Genomic DNA, 22,251 nt, shown 5'->3' with positions numbered 1-22,251 from the left:
ACATTTTTCCTGCATGATTTACAGGCATAAACAAAAAAATATTTTTTAAATTCTGTCAAATTCAATCATTCAGTCGTTTTTCTGATGTAAATTGATGGAGCAAAAGCAGCATGGGCTCCAAATATTGGCTGAAGAAAATTGGTATTGCCGTATCAGTCATAGGCTAAGGCTGATGAAAAGAAATTGTAAATATAGATATAGAGAGAGACAGACAGAGAGACAGACAGACAGACAGACAGACAGACAGACAGACAGACAGGCAGGCAGGCAGGCAGGCAGGCAGGCAGGCAGGCAGGCAGGCAGGCAGGCAGACAGACAGAGAGACAGACAGACAGACAGACAGACAGAGGTTAATGCCTGTGTTTATTGATCTGAACCTTTCCGGGGTATTTAGTGAGCCTCTTTGTATGGCTGGGTCAACGCGTATTGAATGAATATTGAGAAACCCTAACCTCAATCAATCAATTAAAAATGAACCTGGCCCTTGGTCAGGTGTGGGAAGTAACAGCAAATAATATGGATAGATATTTATGACATATGGATATATTATTTATTACCAATAGTTATTGGTAATATGAAGAAACTATTTTAGCTTTTTTCTGCTATTGTTGTTTTATTAAATAATTACTTGCAAACTTATAAAGAGCAGTGAAAGGCAGCTGTCAGTGATTGCTAAAATTTGAAGACTGTATATATACTGTGTTAAGATATAGGTCAAACAAATGGTGGCTCCTTCTCTTCTCAGAGTGGGAGGAGCTCTCTACAGCATTGACAGCATGCCTGACCTCCGCAAGAGGAAAGCCATCCCTCTGGTCAGAGATCTGGTGAGACACACACACACACACACACACACACACACACACACACACACACACACACACACACACACACACACACACACACACACACACACAAACATATACACTGAAACATCCCTCAGGTAAACACACACACACACACACACACAGTACACACACACACACACACACACACACAATCACACACACACACACACACACACACACACACACACACACACACACACACACACACACACACACACACACACACACACACACACACACACACACGCACACACACACACACACACAAACATATACACTGAAACATCCCTCAGGTAAACCCACACACAAACACACACACACACACACACAAACACACAAACATAATCTTAGTTAAACACACACACACACACACACACACACACACACACACACACACACACACACACACACACACACACACACACACACACACACATCCATGCAGGTTCGCTCAAATACACACAGACACACACACATACACACACACACATACACACAGAAACACTCACCTGTGCCGATGCCGAAACGTGCAGACACCCATGCACATCCCCGCAGCTGTGTGTGACAGTGTGTCTCCCTGTACCGTGGTAATAGTGCTGACGCTGGAGTCCTACCCATGCAGTTTAATTCCCCTCACATAGAGGGGTGCGGTGCTCACACCTTGAGCTGATCACTACAAATGGAAGTTGCTCTGACAGGAATTCTTTATCCATGTCTCTGGCTGCCACTTTCTTTCTGGGTAGTTTCAAACCGTGCGGCCGGGTTTGCTGACGGCCTATAAATTAGACATTTCAGATGCTGACCGAGTGAGCTCAGGTGTAATAGATTAAGCGGCTCTCTTCCAGAGGTCACTACCGCACCATGTCTGCTCCACCGGAGATACATGCAGACACACACACACACACACACGCACGCACACATACACATAAACACACAAACATACACATACACACACACACACACACACACACACACACACACACACACACACACACACACACACACACACACACACACACACACACACACACACACACACGTACACACACACAGAGACACACAAACACACATACACACAGAAACACACACACCAATATACACAAACACACACGCGTACACACACACAAACACACACACACAGATACACACACTATTCAATCTCCCATTTCTTATTTTGCCTTTTTAATTCAGCTTGTGAAACGTATTTTAATTTTGATAATGCATTGAGCGCATTATCGCATTAACGCATGCTTTTGCCTTTTCTTCCTTTTTATTTTTTAGGTGATTGTAAGTATCTTACACACTCACCCACACACACACGCACACACCCACACACACACACACACACACACACACACACACACACACACACACACACACACACACACACACACACACACACACACACACACACACACACACACACACACACACACACACAAACACACCCACACCCATGCCTACAGCCTGCTCACATGCTCACACATGGTCTTTATTATAATCCTAATATCTATCTTCTTCCCTCGTATTTTCCACCGAATCCTGTTCATTGTCCCTGTCTGTGAACACAAGGCCATGGTAAGTAATTCTTTGTCTCATTTCAAGCAAACATGCACCACTCAATAATAGTCAAGTGTTTAATGTAATCAGATGAACTAATCACATTACCAACATCTCGTTCAGCCATCTCTAAATCCCTGGGTTCCTTTTGCAGTCTTTGGCCCAGAACAACCGCAAGGCTGGCATCACCTCCGCCATGGCCTCCACCACGCTGGGCAACGAGGAGCTGGTGGGTTGGACCTCCACCGTGACCTCTCTTGCCACTAGATTCTCCTTGTCCGCCTACACAACATTGTACACTGCTGCTATACTGACCCTTTCTTCCCATTGTGCTACTTTTATAAAAAAACATTATTTTACCTTTATTCTACCAGGTTAGTCCCTTGAGATTTAACACACAGACCTAGCCAAGAAGGCTTGCACTACACAAAGTTACCACGTACACGTACACAAAACACAACACCATACAAATAATAATGCAGATATTAGTTCATACACCTACAAGTTCCCATAGATTGCGTTCCCCTCGGTGCTACGATGGATCCACTCCCCCAGACTGAGCCTGCAGCCGAGGCTCCGTCCGCAGGCTATTCCAGGCAGCGTGGGCCGCCCGCACACAGGCCCGTCTCCCCCCACTCAGTGCGACCCCTCTGTCTGCTCTGCAGAAAAGCCACGTGTACAAGAAGACCCTGCAGGCCCTCATCTACCCCATCTCCTCCACCACGCCGCACAACTTCGAGGTGTGGACGGCCACCACGCCCACCTACTGCTACGAGTGCGAGGGGCTGCTGTGGGGCATCGCGCGCCAGGGCATGCGCTGCTCCGAGTGCGGGGTCAAATGCCACGACAAGTGCCAGGACCTGCTCAACGCCGACTGCCTGCAGAGTGAGTGTGATGATCGGTGCTCTGGGGGAGGTGGAGGAGAGGAGGTGTTCAGGGGGTCCAGTACTAGTCTGGGTTACAACGGGAGGATCGGGCACAGGGGTTGGGGGGGGGGGCAGTTACATACAGCGTCGCACCAAGCAGTTGATAAGATATTCTTCAAATACTTTATCGGTAGAAGGAAGAGGAAAATGTACTACAACTAAAAGTGAGATGAAATAATGAATCCAGATCCAGGCACTCAAGTAGGTTTGCAATTAAAAAGTCTTTTCATAACTGTGATGTTACATTCATATTTAGCCCCTAACCCCCCGAGGTTTAGGGAAACACTGGTTTTCCTGCTACCTTTTTCCCCTCTTCACATACTTTAGAAATAATAAAGTTGTCATCATTAACGTCCCTGCCTCGTCTTCTGCCTCCCCCCCCCCCCCCCCCCCCCCCCTCCTGTCCAATCAGGGGCTGCGGAGAAGAGCTCCAAGCACGGGGCGGAGGACCGGACCCAGAACATCATCATGGTCCTGAAGGACCGCATGAAGATCCGCGAGAGGAACAAGCCCGAGATCTTCGAGCAGATCCAGGAGGTTTTCGCTCTGGACAAGTCCACCCACGGCACCCAGATGAAGCAGATCAAGCAGAGCGTGCTGGACGGCACCTCCAAGTGGTCGGCCAAGATCAGCATCACCGGTGAGACCCCGGGGGGTCCAGTGGTCAGGCTGAGGTTTTGGTTTATAACTTGTTCTCCAATATATTTGTGGAAACCCTTGAGCAAGATGCCTCACCAACTGCCTCCTCGTGATAATACAGAAAAAAATATCCAAACCTTCTGTGATCTACATAAAACTCAATTTTATAAAGTAACAGTAGTACAGACATCGTCAGACTTTTGATATTGACATTTATGTTTTTCTTCCTCCTTCTCGTCCCTTAGTGGTGTGTGCGCAGGGCCTGCAGGCTAAGGACAAAACAGGCTCCAGTGACCCATATGTGACGGTCCAAGTGGGGAAAACCAAGAAGAGGACCAAGACCATCTATGGGAACCTCAACCCTGTCTGGGAGGAGAACTTCCACTTGTGAGTTCTGTAGAGAAACCAGTGCACAACTTCAAGCCAATGTTATATAACATGTAACTGAGCACTAACTTCTGCTATAGCAGACTACTCCAATCCAATTAGACATTACCCCGCCGATGGTTTTCTTTCTAAAAGGCTACACTTGACTGCATTGTGGTCAATAAGAAGCATGTCATTTTGTATCTTTTAAGCTACAGTCAACGCCACTTAACCGTGCCCAGGATAACCAAATTGTCTGTCCGTCTCCTCCAGTGAGTGCCACAACTCCTCCGACCGGATCAAGGTGCGTGTCTGGGACGAGGACGACGACATCAAGTCCCGCGTGAAGCAGAGGTTCAAGAGAGAGAGCGATGACTTCCTGGGCCAAACCATCATTGAGGTCCGGACGCTCAGTGGGGAGATGGACGTTTGGTACAACCTGGGTGAGTTCGGAACGGGAACGGTTTGCTTCCAGAGAACTCATCCCCTAGAACGTTAAGCCTCGTGGCGGGTGAGTGGATTCAAGTCAACACTGTGTCTCTCTCTGTTCCAGACAAGCGGACGGATAAGTCTGCTGTGTCGGGGGCCATTCGGATGCACATCAGCGTGGAGATCAAGGGCGAGGAGACGGTGGCTCCCTACCACGTTCAGTACACCTGTCTACATGAGGTCAGTCTGATTGGGTTACTCCAGTGGGGGCACAATCTGATTGGTTATCTCCAATCGGTGAATCATCCTATTGGCTTTCATTATGCAGTGGACAATCTCCTTGTTTTAGTGAATAATTGGTGAATACTGACATCGCCAGAGCAATTAGCAAATGCCTTTAGTCTGGAACTAGATTTCCGAGGGCCGTTGTTAGCAGGCGCCGGACAAATGGCCTCCGGATGCCATTGGATAGAGCTCCAACCAATCAGATCAATGGAATGCATCCTAGTGCGGAGCGGAAATGGCAAACACATCATCCTTATCAACAAGTGCTTCAGTGTGTTTTTGTGCCTTAAGTGCACTTCTTTGTTCTTCTTTATATAAAAATTCACTATCCTGTTTGTTTAATGCTGTTACATTGGCTGATTCCACAGACCACTTCACATCAGCTGTAGCCATCTTGGTCGTTCACGGAAATGCCCCAGCGGCTTCCCCCTAGGGCCCCCCCCTCTCATCGGATCAACCCTTATTAGATTAACGGGGGTTAATGGCCGACCCGGTCCAGGTGGGCTGGAAATAGTTAGAAGGGAGTTTCTCTCTGACAGAGCAAATAAAACATGAGATTGCAGAGTTGTCTGGTTCCAAGGCTAGCATAGTCTTATTGGTTTTACCATTTAGTGGACGATCTGAATGACTACCGCTATTTAGTGGACAATCTGATTGACTACTGCTAATTAGTGGATGATCAGATAGACTACTGGTGGACAACCGGATTATCCCCAGTTGGTAAAAAATGGATGAGGTATCACTGCTGAGTGGACAAGGGGATTATCTATGTCCAACTGGTGAATAATCTCTTTGGCTACCACTATTTAATGCACCATCTGATTGGCTACCTCGCGGACAATCAAATCTTTTTTTAGTTTTTAGCAGATGGGGGGGCTTACATCAGTTAGAAGCCCACGTCCGTCGCTAACCCCCGTTGGTCCTTCCCCTGGTGTTCAGCACTTGTTCCAGTACACCACCGAGGAGCAGAACGGGGGCGTGGTGAAGATCCCCGACGCCAAGGGCGACGACGCCTGGAAGGTCTACTTTGAGGAGACGGCCCAGGAGATCGTGGACGAGTTCGCCATGCGCTACGGCGTGGAGTCCATCTACCAGGCCATGACGTCAGTACCCTCAGCCTCCACCCCTTTTACACCACAGGCCATGATGCGTTTCCCATGAAATGTATTCAATTAGAAACAGTCACTATGATAATAGTGCTTCTGCTTTGTGTGCACCAGCAATGCATCATCAAGATATTACATCATTATTTGATATCGCCTATTACTGAAACACAAGTACTGTTTTAGTCTGATCTAACGAGTCTTTCTTGTCTCTCTGTGCTCCTTCCTCCTCCAACCCCCTGGCAAAAACAGTCACTTTGCCTGCCTGTCATCTAAGTACATGTGCCCCGGGGTGCCGGCTGTGATGAGCACCCTGCTGGCCAACATCAACGCCTACTACGCCCACACCACCCAGTCCTCCAACAACGTCTCCGCCTCGGACAGATTCGCCGCCTCCAACTTTGGTGTAGGTGACCCCGTCCTTGTGTCTCCCTGACAGTTATGATCAGAAACACTTGTTGGCTCCAGGGCTTGTGGGCCACCCCGAGGGGTCAACTCTGGTTAGGCTAATGCAGGCCCAACCCACGTCTCAAAGGCACCAACCAGAGGAACAGAGTCAGAGGTTTACACAGTTAAATGTGTTTCTAACCAGACTTGTTCTCCTCATTTCCCCCCTTGGATGTAGAAGGAGAGGTTTGTGAAACTACTGGACCAGCTGCACAACTCCCTGAGGATCGATCTGTCCATGTACCGGGTATGGAGCACTCTCTTTACTTTCTCTCATTGCTTCGATCTTCGTCCTCATTATAACATGACTCATTTGTTAGCAATTATTGGTGCTTGGCACTTGGTTCTATGATCATCCTTATTGTACCAACAGCTATAAGTTGTTTCTCCTTCTGACAAACAGTTTGTTTTGAGGTAATTGGTTATCGTCGTGTTTTCCATGACTTTGTTTATGGTTCAGAAAATTACAAAAGTACAGTCAAGAGATTGAGATAAAAACAACTGTCAAGCTGTTGCTGTTCTCCTGATCTTTATAATCTAAATATATGATCTACGATCTGTAGCTTTTCAATAGCCGCCCATACTATGGTAAAATGCTACATTCAGTGATTCAATGGTGTTTTCTGACGCGTGTTTTCAGAACAACTTCCCAGCCAGTAGTCCTGAGCGGCTACAGGACCTCAAGTCCACCGTGGACCTGCTGACCAGCATCACCTTCTTCAGGATGAAAGTGAGAGCTCCTTTCTGTCTCTCAACAATATGTCTGCTTTGACGCCAAAAGAAAAGCGCAGTGTTTTCAAGCACAGAATTTCCCATGTTGCCCTCGGGCCTGTTGGTGGAGAATCGTCTTCTCGTTGTGTTATACACGCATAGCCTATTTCCCCATGCAGGTGTGTTTCCCTGTGTGAATATGGCATATAACTACATTATAGTTGTCCAGTTTGCTCTTTTGTATAAGTCTGCGTGCGCACATGCATATTTGTTGAATTTGCCAGAGAAGGGGGCCGGCTTCCTGGAGGAACGCAGTAGGACCGGGTGCAGGAGTCGGCGTTGACGTTGTCTTTGGTTGGTGTTCGTTAGGTCCAAGAGCTGCAGAGCCCTCCCCGGGCCAGCCAGGTGGTTAAAGACTGTGTGAAGGCCTGCCTCAACTCCACCTACGAGTACATCTTCAACAACTGCCACGATCTGTACAACCGAGAGTACCAGTCCGACCCGGTGAGTCAGAAGAGAGAGGCCGCTGCAGCTCCAGCTGTAACAGGCCTGGCTTACTGTTTACGATGCTTAAATCAGCAGTTAAAAAAGGATGAGTGTGCTGGGTTGGTTGTCAATCCCTGCAAGGGAAGAAATAAAACTGCTGCAGCTCAGCACTTGGATCATATTTATATATCTCTGATGTATCTAATCTGTGGTGCAGGCAAAACCTGTGCCCCCAGATGAGCAGGGTCCAAACATCAAGAACCTGGACTTCTGGTCCAAACTCATCACCCTCATCGTCTCCATCATCGAAGAGGACAAGAACTCCTACACGCACTGCCTCAACCAGTAGGTTTCTTCCCTGTTCAGACCAGTTAAACCAGTCCAATAGCATGTTCCTATTCATCATGTGAAGCCACCTGTTATTATATAATGATTATATTATATTACATATTATTGCAGGGAAATGTCCCTGGAGGCCAAGTTTTTTGTGCAAATTTCCGCTTGGGAAAAATAATTGGAGAAAAACACACATAGTATCAGAGCATCCCGAAGTACATTTTATCTGTTGGCACTTTGCTGTTTTCTATCACAGAGGGCCTTTAGAGCTCCATCTGAGCAGAACGACCCATGAGCCGCTGCACAAACCGTCCAATCAGTACACACCTGAGAAAAACAATATTCAGAAGGGCTGGAATACACACAGCGTGCTATCATTCATTACTGCGGTATTTGATGATAACACTGCCCTAAGTGGCAGTAAAATACTAATGAGTGCTGTGAAGCACCCAATCAGCTAATAGCCGACCAGCAGATTAGCTGATTAATAAACTGCTGGTGCCAAGAGGCCGGAGTGGGGTGATGTGAGCCTACAGGCGGTGATAAGGTTAGACGCACTTGGGTTCTGTCTCAGTTAATGCAATACTCTGTTTAGGCTGCAGCTGCTACTTCTCTCCATCCATATCACATTCAATAATCCTCACAGACAGCCTTAGGATTGTGACCTTTCGTGGCAAACAGAACGGTAAATGGTAGCTTGCTTCAATGTTCCAACCAACCACAGTCTAATTACTTGAGTGCAGTCACAATAATCAAATTCTTCTACTTGATATAAACCGCATGACATGTGTCAGTGAAATCAAGTTCCCCGATTCCAAACATGTTGAGGCTTCAGTACAGATATGTTAGAGATGTACACAGCACACAGTGGCTGCCTGGTTGGTTATGAGTTGTTATCTTCGTCCTATTGGCTGCGATGGCCTGATGCGTTCGGTCCTACCCTGTCGCTCCGCAGGTTTCCACAGGAACTGAATGTCGGCAAGATCAGCGCCGAGGTCATGTGGAATATGTTCGCACAAGACATGAGATACGCCATGGAGGGTGAGTTCCTGTTATACACATGTGGTGTGTGCTCATGTAAGGCTGATGTGTTTTTTACATTATAATTTACATTATATCAAATTTTGTTACACATACATAATGTGTGTGTGTCTGTGTGTGTGTGTGTGAGCACTGTGACAATGTGAATGACAACAAATAAACAGAGAGGGAGACGAGTGGCCCCATCTGAGTTGAGGAAGGACATTAGTGGTGACATTTCCTCTGCCTTTTGTTATTCAGAGCATGAGAAGCACCGGCTGTGCAAGAGTGCAGATTATATGAACCTGCACTTCAAAGTGAAGTGGCTGTACAACGAGTACTGCAAGGAGCTGGTCACCTTCCAGAAGCACGTGCCCGAGTACCCCGCGTGAGTCTGACCTTTGGCCTCGCAGCTGTGCACGGTCCCCGACGTTTAGCACGTCGACGCCGAAAACTGTTCCTTGTATACGTTTGCAAAAATTGTATTGCATGTGAAGATGACTTTGGAACGATGGTGTTTTATTTTTGGTGGTTTCTTAGCTGGTTCGAGCCGTTCGTGGTCATGTGGTTGGAAGAAAACGAGGAGGTGTCCCGAGATTTCCTCCACGGTGCCCTGGAGAGAGACAAGAAAGACGGGGTAACTGCTTTGGTTGGGTTTAGTACGAAAGTTAACTTATTTTTATTTGTCTTCATCTGCCATTTTATGAGAAGCCTTTTTTAATCTTTATTAAGAGGAACCGTCCACAAATAACTTTTTCTTGGCTGTAATTGGCGCGGTCGATGTCCTTTCTTCAGCTGTAAACAATAATCCAACAAAACCCAACAAAACTATTCATAACTACTTCGAGGTGCCAGAAATTGACTTTTAATGGGCTGATGAACACGATGGTAATCAACGATAATTTCCTGCGAATTTGCTTCGACAACTCCAGGCAAAGAAATCGATCCAAGGTACACTCGGTTTAACACAGTCCTGGAGCAGACTGCGGTGGCAGGACGCTGAGCGCGTTCAACCTAAATCTCCCCCACTAACTGTTCTGTCGAGGCAGCTCTAAAGTTAAAGTATGCAAAGAATACATTTTTAGCTCCTCGACCGCAACCATTGACTCCGTAAATAGATCCCTGGTTTGCTCAGGCAAACAGCCCTGTGTGTCTCCCCAGGCGCCCCCCCCTGACTCAGCACGGCCTCGCAGCGCCGCGGGCAGGTGGGAGGCTGTAAGACGATCAATAACAACTCCATACAAAATGCAAATAACGATAAAAACGAATGAAACACATCCCCGGCAGAGAGCCGCGGCAGATGCTGCGGGCGGTGAAAGCGGATGCTTAAACACATCAACGGCCTCGCACACACGTTCACACACACACACACACACACACACACACACACACACACACACACACACACACACACACACACACACACACACACACACACACACACACACACACACACACACACACACACTCTCAGACTCACACTGTCTCTGGGATGCCTATAGATCTAATCAATGGGAGGCTAGGGGGAGTGGAGCGAGGAGGGGCAGGGGGGGTCAATAGACAGCAGAGCGAGCCCTTATACAAACAGGGTTTTCTCAGCTCCTATATCACTGGTCCTCTGGGTCCAATTACTGACACCTGGAGCATATGTTCCCCCTCCCCCCCCTCTCCCCCCCCCCCATCTCTCCCCCTCCCTTTGCTCCACATAAAGAGCATCCCTTCCCTGGACTTACGGAGCATAGGCTTAGCAAGAGGGTCCGTACACCTCTCCTCTTCGCACGTGCTCAGTGTGTGTGCGTTGGGACAGGGGGGAGGGGGGTTGCTCTCTGACGTCGCTACATTGTCAGGCTTAGAGATTTGATGGATCTATTGATTGATGTATATTGATGCAGGGTGAGCTGGTTCTGCTCTTGTGTACATTGTGTTTTGGGGGGGCTACCACTCGAGTTGGTGAACTGAACCGTTGTGTCGTGTCCTCTAAACCCTCTCTGTCCGTCTGCACCTGCAGTTCCAGGTGACTTCGGAGCACGCCCTGTTCTCCTGCTCCGTGGTGGACGTGTTCTCCCAGCTCAACCAGAGCTTCGAGATCATCCGCAAGCTCGAGTGTCCAGACCCTCAGATCGTTGGTAACTACATGAGGCGGTTTGCCAAGGTGAGTTTTCCCACCAAAGCACTCAACCATGTTGGAATTGTTCTCGAAGCCGCCTCAAGTTTGATACTTTTTGTCACCATGTTGCGATCAATCACCTAGTCACCCGTACTCTCTTCCTCCTCCTTTTCTTCCCTTCCTTTCTTCCTTCTTTCTTTACCTTCTGTCTGTCTGTCTGTCTGTCTCTCTCTCTCACTCTCTCTCTCTCACTCTCTCTCTCTCTCTCTCTCTCTCTCTCTCTCTCTCTCTCTCTCTCTCTCTCTCTCTCTCTGTCTCTCTCTCTCTCTCTCTCTCTCTCTCTCTCTCTCTCTCTCTCTCTCTCTGTCTCTCTCTCTCTCTCTCTCTCTCTCTCTCTCTCTCACTCTCTCTCTCTCTCTCTCTCTCTCTCTCTCTCTCTCTCTCTCTCTCTCTCTCTCTCTCTCTCTCTCTCTCTCTCTCTCTCTCTCTCTCACTCTCTCTCTGTCTCTCTCTCTCTCTCTCCCTCTCTCTCTCTCTCTCCCTCAGACCATTGGGAACGTGCTGCTGTCCTATGCTGACATCATCTCGAAAGACTTCCACAATCACGTCAACAAGGAGAAAGTGGTAGGTGTTTGAGATGGAGTCAATCCTGACCGCCACAGCCTTGTTTCAGCCTCTGTACTTGTGATTGTGGATTGTCTTTTTAACAGCAGTTCCCCAGGTCAGCAATCAGGGAAAGATATCAAAGACGGTCATTATTACGTTTTGTATTTAAAATACGCAGGGCTAAAAAGCAATTGAGTGATGTTGATATGTTTTATATTTTTCCTGGGCTCACCTCGTGTTCCCCGGGTGTCTAAGTGGTACACAGTGTTATGATTAGCAGAATTTGCAGCTGCAGAGGGCGGCAGGTGAGGGCCAGACATCCAGGAGACCGGAGCGATTAGCATTAGCATTAATCCATTATCTCCCCGCCTCCAGAGCAGTACAACAACTGTAGCCAATGCCCTTTTCTCTGCCCTTCCCTCAGCCCTGCATCATCATCAACAACATCCAGCAGCTCAGAGTTCAACTTGAGAAGATGTTCGAGGCCATGGGAGGCAAAGATGTAAGCTTTCTAAACCATTATACATGTAGGGCTTAAGGACTTCGGGACTTCACATCGCAATGATGCATTTTGATGAACAAGCCCCATGATGTATATATATATATACATATATACAGTATATATATATATATATATGTGTTTTGATGACCTGATGCAGCTACCTTTCCTCACTCACTTTCAGCTGAATCTGGAGGCCAGTGACTTCCTGAAGGAGCTGCAGAACAAGCTGAACGTCGTCATGGACGACCTCAGCCACATCTTCGCCATCAGGTGAGCATGTTAGCGTGTAGCATGGCGACACGTTGTCTTCGTCATGTGCTCATGAGTCCGTTTTCTGATAGCGAAGAGGGTAACAACAGGACCTTTATCATTGTGTGTGTGTGTCTCCATGCAGCTTCCAGCCCCAGATTGAGGACAACGTGCGGCAGATGGGGGACATCCTGGCCCAGGTCAAAGGTCAGACAGTGCCAGCCAACGGCAACGTTATCCAGGAGGCTGACAATGTCCTCCAACCCATCATGGATTTCCTGGACACCAAGTGAGACACACACTCCCGCACGCACACACACACACACACACACACACACACACACACACACACACACACACACACACACACACACACACACACACACAAACACAGACACACACACACACACACACACACACACACACACACACACACACACATACACACACACACACACACACACACACACACACAAACACACACTGTGTGACATTTGCATGAGTCTGATTCTATTGATAGTACGTTCTTTGAAATGATCAATCATGTGTTAAGATGTTGTGTGTGCGTGTGTGTGTGTCTGTGTGTGTGTGTGTGTGTGTGTGTGTGTGTGTGTGTGTGTGTGTGTGCGTGTGTCCCAGCCTCTCACTGTTCGCTAAGATCTGTGAGAAGACGGTGTTGAAGCGCGTGCTGAAGGAGCTGTGGAAGCTGGTGATGAACACCATGGAGAAGACCGTTGTGCTTCCCACACTCACCGACCAGACGGTAAACACCACACACCCAGACACACACAGACAAACACACACACCACACACACACACACACACACACACACACACACACACACACACACACACACACACACACACACACACACACACACACACACACACACACACACACACACACACACACACAGATGCACACACATTATCCAATCTCCCACATCTTATTTTGTCTTGTTCAAGGTTGGTCTCCCTAAGCCTTTCTTGCAGGAGTTCATTCAGCTTGTGAAACGTATTTTCGTTGTGATAATGCATAGAGCGCTACTATCTTCTGTGGATCATCTCCATCACGCCATGCTTTTGCTTTTTCTTCCTTTTCTTTTTTAGGTGATTGTAAGTATCATAGTGTTTATTTGTGTGTGCGTGTGTCTGTGTGTCTCGTGTGTCTGTGTGTTGGTATGTGTCTTTGCGGTTTTTGGGCGTGTTTCCCCATGTATGATAGAAGCATGAACGAATGCTGTGTTTCGCTGGTTACGGTGGTTACGGTCTCTCTTTCTTTCTACCTACCTCCCTCTCTCTCTATCTCTCTCTATCCCTCTCTCTCTTTCTCTCCGTCTCTCTCTCCCTGCCGCCACAGAGTTAACCAGCCAGCCCCTTCCTGTGTCGCATATACTCCCCCCCGCCCTCCTCCTTCACTCTCTCCAGAGGTCCCCTACCCAGCATAACCTGCTGTCCGCATGGTGCACGAGAGACTGCATACCTGACCTGTCTGTGGGCCCCATCTCCCCCCCTCTGTATACATTACAGCCCGATAGAGATCCCAGATAGAGATCCCAGATACGCTCCCCATATCTGTGTCATCTGAGGAACCGAGACAGCATCCATCCATAAGACACAGTGGCCATTTATAGGTGATACCCAGCCCAAGTGTTGATGTTCTTGTGTGTCATCTTTATGTCGGTATGCTCCTCTCCCTCCGCCCTGCAACACACACACACACAACACACAGGATCCTGATCTCTTCTGGTCTTTGCTCCTACAACACCCTTAAGTTCCCAATCCGCTCCGAGAGGTCTGCTCCCCCCTACCGCCCCCGTCCCCGTCCCCGTCCCCCCCCGTCCCTCCGTCCCCACACCCCGCGTTCTGCCCATCTCTCTGTCCCCGGCCCCTTACCTCCTGTGTTCACTCACTCACTTCTCTCTCCTCCCACAGGGCACACAGATGATCTTCAACGCAGCCAAGGAGCTGGGACAGTTGTCCAAGCTCAAGGTAGGACCCGGTCTAGTACTGTGGCAACTATATCCCGAAGGCCTGGTCTTTACAACCATGATGCATTTCAATCAGGGGCGTGTTTGTATGACCTCCGGGGTGTTGTCTGGCCTTGCAGGAGCACATGGGGCGAGAGGAGGCGAAGGCTCTGAGCCCCAAACAGTGTGCGGTGATAGAGCTGGCTCTGGACACCATTAAGGTACAGTGGATGGACACATGCACACACACGCAGACACACAAACACACATGCATATACATATACACACATAAAATACATACACATGCATACACACTGAAACACACACATAACCGGTGCATGATTCTAGACGATGACTACTGTTCTACCGTAGCCTGTGTTTTTAACAGTGTAGGATTCTGAATAACAATGGACAATTTTTAACGCATTGACAAATATGGTTTGAAACTGAACCTATTTCTTTGATTCACGTTACAAGTAGCATAGCAAGAACAATACAAGAAGAAAGTATATCTTCATGAGCACAACAAATACTGTGGTGTTCATACTGAAGCAGTCCTTCCAGTTGGGTAGCTTCCGCAGCGACTGTTCCCCACCTCAGCACACAAGGACACAAGGCTCCAGGGCTGTATAAACCCCGTGCTGTGTAGAAGAGCTCATTTTTGTACCTCTGTTGTTCCAACGCACCTTAAACGCGTCAACCCAGCAGGTTACTTCTACAGCGTCACTATACTTTAGCTTGGTCACCAACGTCCCCTGAACCCGCGAGGTTCTTACCTGTGTGGTCCTTCCTGTCTGCCCTCCTTGCCCCTGGTTCCTGTATCACAGCAATACTTCCATGCGGGCGGTGTGGGCCTGAAGAAGACGTTCCTAGAGAAGAGTCCCGACCTGCAGTCCCTGCGCTACGCCCTGTCCCTCTACACCCAGGCCACGGACAAGCTCATCAGGAAGTTTGTCCTCTCACAGGGTGCTCAGGGTAGGAGATCAGTGAGACCACAGAGAGAGAGAGGATCTCTCTCTCCCTCTCTCTCTCTCTATCTCTGTCTGTCTGTCTGTCTGTCACACAGACACACGAGACACACAGACACACGCACACACAAATCTCTCTCTTTGTCTCGCTCTCTATGTCTTTCTCTCTCTCACTCGACAACCAAATAAACAAAACAAATAAAAGTACTCTGAGTTAGTTTGACCTACTTACCTGCTGAAAATAAGATAATGAATAACTTTTACAATGTCCTTTTATCATAACATGTTCAGATTCAGAAGACGGTTTTAGTCCAGATAGTAATTCCTGACCCAATATCCGTCCGCCTGGACAGAAATACAATCTTATATAATATTCTTTGGGCAACCTGCCACCATGTTACCATCTAGAACCGTTTAATGTTACATTCTTGCAGTCCCTTTCATGTTAAAAAGGCTCATGTGCTGTTCTGTTCTCCTCAGTCCATTCAGGGAAGGGGATGAGGTTCACGGCCAATGAAGACACTGCGCCAGAGAAAGGTACCCGCCCACTTCCTCCACCTGCCTTATGCTACGGCCACACCAAACGCGTTGCTCGCGTTAGGGGCGTTGAAAATCGGCATTTTTGCATAGGGAACCATTGGTTTAGGCGCGGTACACGCGTTGAAGCGTTGAAGCGTTGCGTTGGGGGCGTTAGGCGCGGCAGTTGCACGTAATTACGCACGTAAACGCAGTAACGCGCCCATCGCACCAACGCCCGGAGTTCAGAAAATTGAACTTTCAACGCTCCAACGCGTGACGCTTAGCCGCGGTAGCCAATCAGCGTGGAGCTTGACCCGACGTCACTGGCAGAGAGTAGTGAGCTTGCACAGAAGCATACGGCCGACATCTTTCTTTATTCTGGGTGGAAATAGTGACATAGTTACGCCATTACATGCGTTTAAGGAAACATTTATAGCGAGAAATGTGCATTTTACTTTCATAATGTTCGCTCGGTGAATGTGAAGGATGTTTGGTTTGATAGTTATGACGAAGAGGGAACGCTCCGTTCACTTGCATGGACAGAGTCTCTGGTTACTAAGCAACCTCAACGTCTTGGCGGACTATTTCTCTGCTGATCAACACTATGAATGCTGGAAACACACCAGACACACCATGTGAAGTTATTTAACCCGATTAGTGTTATTTATATCCGAGATTATTTAACCTAACCCGATCTAAACTCTATCATGCACCCAAACGCGGCGTTTGGGTTTCCTACCTCGGACTCCAGCGCAGCCACGGCCGACATCTTTCTTTATTCTGGGTGGAAATAGTTACATAGTTACGCCATTAAATGCGTTAATGGAAACATTTCTAGCGAGAAATGTGCATTTTACTTTCAGAATGTTCGCTCGGTGAATGTGAAGGATGTTTGGTTTGATAGTTATGACGAAGAGGGAACGCTCCGTTCACTTGCATGGACATGGACTCATCTAGCTGCGGTGGCGCGGTGACGCGGTGGAGCGTTGAACCACCACACACCGGTCAAGCTTCAGGTTAGGCGCGGTACTCGCGGTGTCCAACGCGAGCAACGCGGTTGGTGTGGCCGCACCTTTAGTTCATAGTCGGCGTCGCTGTCATGTGCCTCACAGCTCTGCTGCTCCTCCCACGCTGCTGTGTTCCATGGTTCACGCACACCGGCAGCGGGGGTGCTCTGCAGTCAGTCCCCGCTAACCCGTGCTCCCGCCTCTCTGTCCTGCAGCCTCAGGGGTGGACGCCGTGGGCGAGGTGCTCATGCAGGTGGACGTCCAGCCGCAGCCCAACGGAGAGTACAAGATCAACGTCAAAGGTACCGCATCGACAACCGAAACGCTTTCCTTCACTCAGTTTGGAACTTTGTGCTCCCTTTCCTTTGAAATGACGTGTCCTTGACGCCTTGCTTCCTCACCCCTCCCCCCCTCGCTCCCGGCCTCCCTCAGTGGTGTCTGCTAACGACCTCAAGTGGAAGGCGCAGGGCTTCCGGCCCTTCGTGGAGGTTTACATCATCGGACCGCACCTCAGCGACAAGAAGAGGAAGTTCGCCACCAAGTCCAAGAACAACGCCTGGTCGCCCAAGTTCAGCGAGAGCTTCCAGTAGTGAGTGATACCTCTGACGTCCTAGGGTTCACCCCTAGTGATCAGCACCCGTTACAACCGTTTCTAAAGTAAACCCCTTTTAGGTTTGTATTAGAATGGGGTTCAACCCCTCTGGTGGGGATGGAGACAGGGAGAGGCACGGGGGTGTGCTGGGTGGAGAGGGTGAATGACGTAGCGTTGAGTTACCAGTCAGTGTGAGTGGAGCCTCGGGAGGGAGGCTGGCTGGCTCCAGCCGCTGGTGGGCTGAGGGTGTAGCCGCCGGCCCTGCAGCGAGCCAGCCTCCGTCCACACTACGGCCCTCCGCTGGATGTCGTTCACGCTCTCCTTCAACCCGCTTGCTGTCCCTCTTCACTGTCCTGCCAAGAAAGGCTACAAAAAAGCTCATCAAATAAACATGTTTTCCTTTAAGGGTCCTGGTTGGCTAGGCTATCCGGCAAGGCTAAATAATCATACACATTATTTCCATATCTTTGTGGATAAACAAAAGACATGCAGTTTCAAACCATAATCTGGAACACATGATGAAAAGTGTGTACGGTGTCATCCCAACGAGGCCCTGTAGTCCTTCCAGGGGATCTCTAGAGCCGTCGCTGTACATAGGAGGACCTACAGCCAGCGCTTCACCAGCACCGTTAGCCAGCACTCTGCTGTCCATCACTTCCATCACCCTTTCATCAGCCGTGGACAAACTACCCCACCGCCCCCCGCATCTCTGTGACCTTTCCTTTGACCTTTCCCCCCCCCCCCCCCCTGCAGCTCCCTGGGCACGGAGGTGGGGCCCGAGAGCTACGAGCTGCAGGTGTGCGTGAAGGACTACTGCTTCGCCCGCGAGGACCGCACGGTGGGCGTGGCCGTGCTGCAGGTGAAGGAGGTGGCCAGCAGGGGCAGCGTGGCGTGCTGGCTGCCGCTGGGCCACCGCGTGCACATGGACGAGACGGGCCTGACCGTGCTGCGCATCCTGTCGCAGCGCAACAACGACGAGGTGGCCAAGGAGTTCGTCAAGCTGAAGTCGGACCAGCGCTCGGCCGAGGAGGGCCGCAGTTGAGGGGGGGACCGGGGGGGGGGGGGGGGGGCGGAAGTCAGGGATCGCGGGGGAATGTGGGGGCAGTGCGGGAAAATAAATAAATGAGGTGTGCACAAAAAAAAGACTTTTGAGGACAAAATCCCGCCGATTGGTTTGGGAGTATGCATCTATGCAAGGGCGTACATTTACGTGTTGAGTGGGGGGGGGGGAGTTGTTACACCACCCACCCACCCACAGACAAACCCTCCCCCTCGACCCCCCCCCCCCCCCCCCCCTCTCCCGCCCACAAACAAAAATGACATGAGGGCGGCGTCAATCATGTAGAACACCTTCCACACAGCGTTCTCTTGAGTGGAAGATGAGTCCCTGATGCCCCCTTGATTTACAGATGACCGCCCTTGCACTGATGTATACCCTGATGTATGCACTGCCACCACACATTCACAAAGGTGACGACCGCGGTTGCAATACACACACACACACACGCGCGAGACAACGCTATAGTGTACAAAGTCTATCTGCATACATTATGCAACAAACCCACTCGCAGTGTTCTCACAGGAACGCGCAGAGAGACGGATAAGCATCACATGTTCCCTCCTCTTTGAGTTAGTGCTAGTTAGCCATAGATCAGCGAGCACCTGTCCATATGCACCCAATCCTACACAAAAACAAACGCACACACAAGCGTCATTATATCATACCCTAACTTTTATAAGCTGTACATTTTCAACAATGATGTATTATAATAAAAGACGATCGAGACAACGCACCACATTCAGTTTGATAAAGACTACTTTGCACTTTTGCTTCTCTGACTCCGTAAGCGGACTCAGTACTTAACTAGCTATGCTGTGTCTATACGTCTGTCTGTCTGCCTGTCTGCCCCAGAATGATGGCTTCCCATAAGTCTTCCTCTGCCTCTCTCTTACTCTCTCTCTCTCTCATTGTGCCGCTCGCGTTCTCTTGCGCTCTGCCACTCTGAATCTCTCTCAGCCTCACTCTCTATCTGTCTCTCTCACTCTGCCTCTTTCTCTCTGTCTCTCTCAATCCCATCTCTCCCCCCCCCCCCCCCCCCTCTCTCTCTCACACTCTGCATCCATCCAACATCTCTTTGTGTTGCTTGGTCATTCCCCGGTGTGCTGGGGTGGTCGTGTACCGGTTGGCATCATAAGGACACACATTCCCAGATCCCCTTCCCCCTCCCCCTGAGCTGTACAATAAACATCTACAGAGCGGACACCCTAGAGCCCCCCTGTGACCCCCGCACCAGTCCTGTGCCACTCCCCGCCTGCATGTTGATCCCAAGAACACTGTGATTCACTGGCCAACACCGGGCCACCGATGTACAGACTCGCCGCCGCCGCGGCCACTCTCGCCGGGAGCCCCTCGTGTTCGTGTACATTGTGCATATATTCACTCGCTATAACAGGAGGTGTACTAGCAACGCTATAGCCTTCACAGCCATGGATCAACAAGGCAGGGGAACAGTGGTCTGGGGTGCAATGTTTTACACTTAGTTGGTGGGAGGTAACGTAGGGAGGTTTATGTTACGGCCATATTGTGTATAGACAGATTCTTTGGTGTGCCCTTTCTTTTTTTTCTTTTTAAGCCAACAGAGCAATATCACAGAGTGCCCCTAAACGACGGCATCCCCCTTGCTTGCTTCCATCCTCTATTACCCCCCTGAATGCACATTTTCTTCAAAAGGGCTACTACAGAATCAGTAGACTTGATGTCCGACGCCACCCGCTGGTTTATACTGATCATGGTTACGGTTGGAAGATCACTGCAAAATGTTGTCGCTGTGTGTCCTCCTTGAAACGCTACCTTTATCGAGATACGAAAACACATTGACCGTCTGCAGACGATAAAAGAGTTTGGCCAAGCGACTCAAGTGAGTGGTGGCAAGAAAGCCTTTTGTAGAAATATTAACATTTGCCGATGGTAAACATTGGGGGAAATCTGCGCTCCCTTCTCGAGGGGGTGTTTTGGCTGTGGCCCTTCAGTTCCTGGGCTCAGGGCCAGTGTTCGTGCGCCAACAAGCGGGGGCGTCCACCAACACAAGCAATACAGAGATACTAGCCCGACTAATGCTTTCTGGAGGGACACATCAAATGTGTTGTTTGTCCTGAAAACTGTCTCCACTCTCCCAAATCTAAAGCCACTTCTCAAGGCAATAGCTGCATTTGTCTGTAAGTTAACCCAAGCTGTCGAGCCAATCCTCTGTGAGAATTGTTGTGTTGTTTGACATTGAGTGTGTGTGTGTGTGTTTGTGTGTATATAGGGCTGATTGTAAAATATGTGAGGGAAAAAAATGGCTCTGAGATTGGGAGCAATATATGGTACTTACGTAAACAAGTGTATGCTACGCCTATGGAGTATCAACTGCAATATTCAGATCCTTGAGAACTTTTTTAGATTGGTTTTGGTTCAAACGTTTTTTCTTCCATGAACGGGTTGACTTCACATTCCTGCAGTATTTTTGTCAGCCCGTTTCATTTCAGAGGTACGGGCCCATATCTTAGATGATCAGATCTTAGCTTTTTTAATCACCAAGCTGGAGTGGACCAGAACTTCTTACTGAATTATATTTAGAGAAAGGAGAGAAATAAAATATCCCCTTATCCTTGCATCTTATTATGCACAGTGGTGAAACACGACCCACTGCGTCAATGAAGTGAACCAAACTGCATCGTTTTTAACGCCATCTTAGCACCTATTCAAAAAGATATGTTTTGAGACATTTGAGGTGTGCAACGGTGCATTGTGTTTAAAGTATTCATCTGTTGGAAAATGTTTTTCTTTTGTTTTAACTGTACACAAATAGAGTAGTAGTGTCTAAACTTCACTGAACTAAGTTGGGTTTGGACTGCTAGGCTTTGTTGTACCTTTGGCTCACTGAAAACTGTTGAGTTTGACCAAATAACCAAGGATGAATGTTGGTGAGTCTTTTCTCTCAGATCTGAAAGAGGTCCCCACTCAGAGATCTCTAGCCATGCCGTAGTCACATGGGTCTTACGTTTGTTCAATTCTTGGTTTTCTGGCAGATGAACCGGCCCTTTAAGTGGATGAAACGGGTTCATGTTCCTCTAACATTGAAAACTCCAGGAGATTCTCCACCCACCCATGATGAGCAGACGTACAGTCTCAAAACATTCCCACCATGTCATCTGAGTTCCCCAAGAGGCACACTCTGTTTTGTTTTGTACAAACCAAATTAAATGTCAAAACCCCATAATGATTCAATCTCAACCCTCATAGGCCTATTGCATACGTGGACCACTGCACAGGCCACGGCAATCACACACGTGCGTGTGCACACACACACATACACACACCAATCTTTATTCAAGCACAAAAGGGCACATGTAAGACCAGACGCATGCATGCCGCATGCCGACTCATCTCTGAGCCCATGCAGCGACGCCCACCCTGTGAATAGAAATAATTACAACTGCATGACGGTGAGTCTTTATTGTGCCAGCACGTGTCTCTTTGATGTTACAAGTCCCGTTTGTCCAGTTTCTTTTTTTAAGATTCAAAGACTATGTATT

At 48.7% G+C, this 22,251-nt stretch overlaps 1 protein-coding gene across 2 annotated transcripts in view; it reads left to right on the top strand.

Moving 5' to 3' along the window:
* The window catches only part of LOC115549426 (protein unc-13 homolog A), a 33,207-nt gene extending 14,484 nt beyond the window's left edge, over nucleotides 1-18,723 (top strand). Inside the window, exons 13-44 of one of the 2 annotated variants that reach the window (XM_030364596.1) lie at nucleotides 746-824; nucleotides 2,127-2,132; nucleotides 2,418-2,423; nucleotides 2,560-2,634; nucleotides 3,071-3,290; nucleotides 3,744-3,971; nucleotides 4,216-4,357; nucleotides 4,610-4,779; nucleotides 4,890-5,005; nucleotides 5,990-6,153; nucleotides 6,406-6,559; nucleotides 6,779-6,847; nucleotides 7,241-7,330; nucleotides 7,681-7,815; nucleotides 8,015-8,142; nucleotides 9,089-9,174; nucleotides 9,415-9,541; nucleotides 9,694-9,790; nucleotides 11,162-11,305; nucleotides 11,807-11,884; nucleotides 12,291-12,368; nucleotides 12,550-12,638; nucleotides 12,763-12,906; nucleotides 13,257-13,380; nucleotides 13,728-13,733; nucleotides 14,553-14,609; nucleotides 14,728-14,808; nucleotides 15,415-15,562; nucleotides 16,036-16,092; nucleotides 17,297-17,383; nucleotides 17,514-17,670; nucleotides 18,427-18,723. In XM_030364596.1, coding sequence (XP_030220456.1) covers nucleotides 746-824; nucleotides 2,127-2,132; nucleotides 2,418-2,423; nucleotides 2,560-2,634; nucleotides 3,071-3,290; nucleotides 3,744-3,971; nucleotides 4,216-4,357; nucleotides 4,610-4,779; nucleotides 4,890-5,005; nucleotides 5,990-6,153; nucleotides 6,406-6,559; nucleotides 6,779-6,847; nucleotides 7,241-7,330; nucleotides 7,681-7,815; nucleotides 8,015-8,142; nucleotides 9,089-9,174; nucleotides 9,415-9,541; nucleotides 9,694-9,790; nucleotides 11,162-11,305; nucleotides 11,807-11,884; nucleotides 12,291-12,368; nucleotides 12,550-12,638; nucleotides 12,763-12,906; nucleotides 13,257-13,380; nucleotides 13,728-13,733; nucleotides 14,553-14,609; nucleotides 14,728-14,808; nucleotides 15,415-15,562; nucleotides 16,036-16,092; nucleotides 17,297-17,383; nucleotides 17,514-17,670; nucleotides 18,427-18,715 — 3,631 coding nt within the window. In that variant the 3' untranslated portion in view covers nucleotides 18,716-18,723. The remainder of the gene's footprint in view (nucleotides 1-745; nucleotides 825-2,126; nucleotides 2,133-2,417; nucleotides 2,424-2,559; nucleotides 2,635-3,070; nucleotides 3,291-3,743; nucleotides 3,972-4,215; nucleotides 4,358-4,609; nucleotides 4,780-4,889; nucleotides 5,006-5,989; nucleotides 6,154-6,405; nucleotides 6,560-6,778; nucleotides 6,848-7,240; nucleotides 7,331-7,680; nucleotides 7,816-8,014; nucleotides 8,143-9,088; nucleotides 9,175-9,414; nucleotides 9,542-9,693; nucleotides 9,791-11,161; nucleotides 11,306-11,806; nucleotides 11,885-12,290; nucleotides 12,369-12,549; nucleotides 12,639-12,762; nucleotides 12,907-13,256; nucleotides 13,381-13,727; nucleotides 13,734-14,552; nucleotides 14,610-14,727; nucleotides 14,809-15,414; nucleotides 15,563-16,035; nucleotides 16,093-17,296; nucleotides 17,384-17,513; nucleotides 17,671-18,426) is intronic. The other variant, XM_030364597.1, reaches the window with a different exon arrangement.
* The last annotated feature ends 3,528 nt before the right edge of the window (nucleotides 18,724-22,251 follow it).

Source organism: Gadus morhua, chromosome 8 (genome assembly GCF_902167405.1).
Source record: "Gadus morhua chromosome 8, gadMor3.0, whole genome shotgun sequence".
NCBI classification, from domain to species: Eukaryota; Metazoa; Chordata; class Actinopteri; order Gadiformes; family Gadidae; genus Gadus; species Gadus morhua.
Note: the sequence above shows the minus strand (reverse complement) of the source record. Positions and strands in the feature narration are given on the sequence as shown.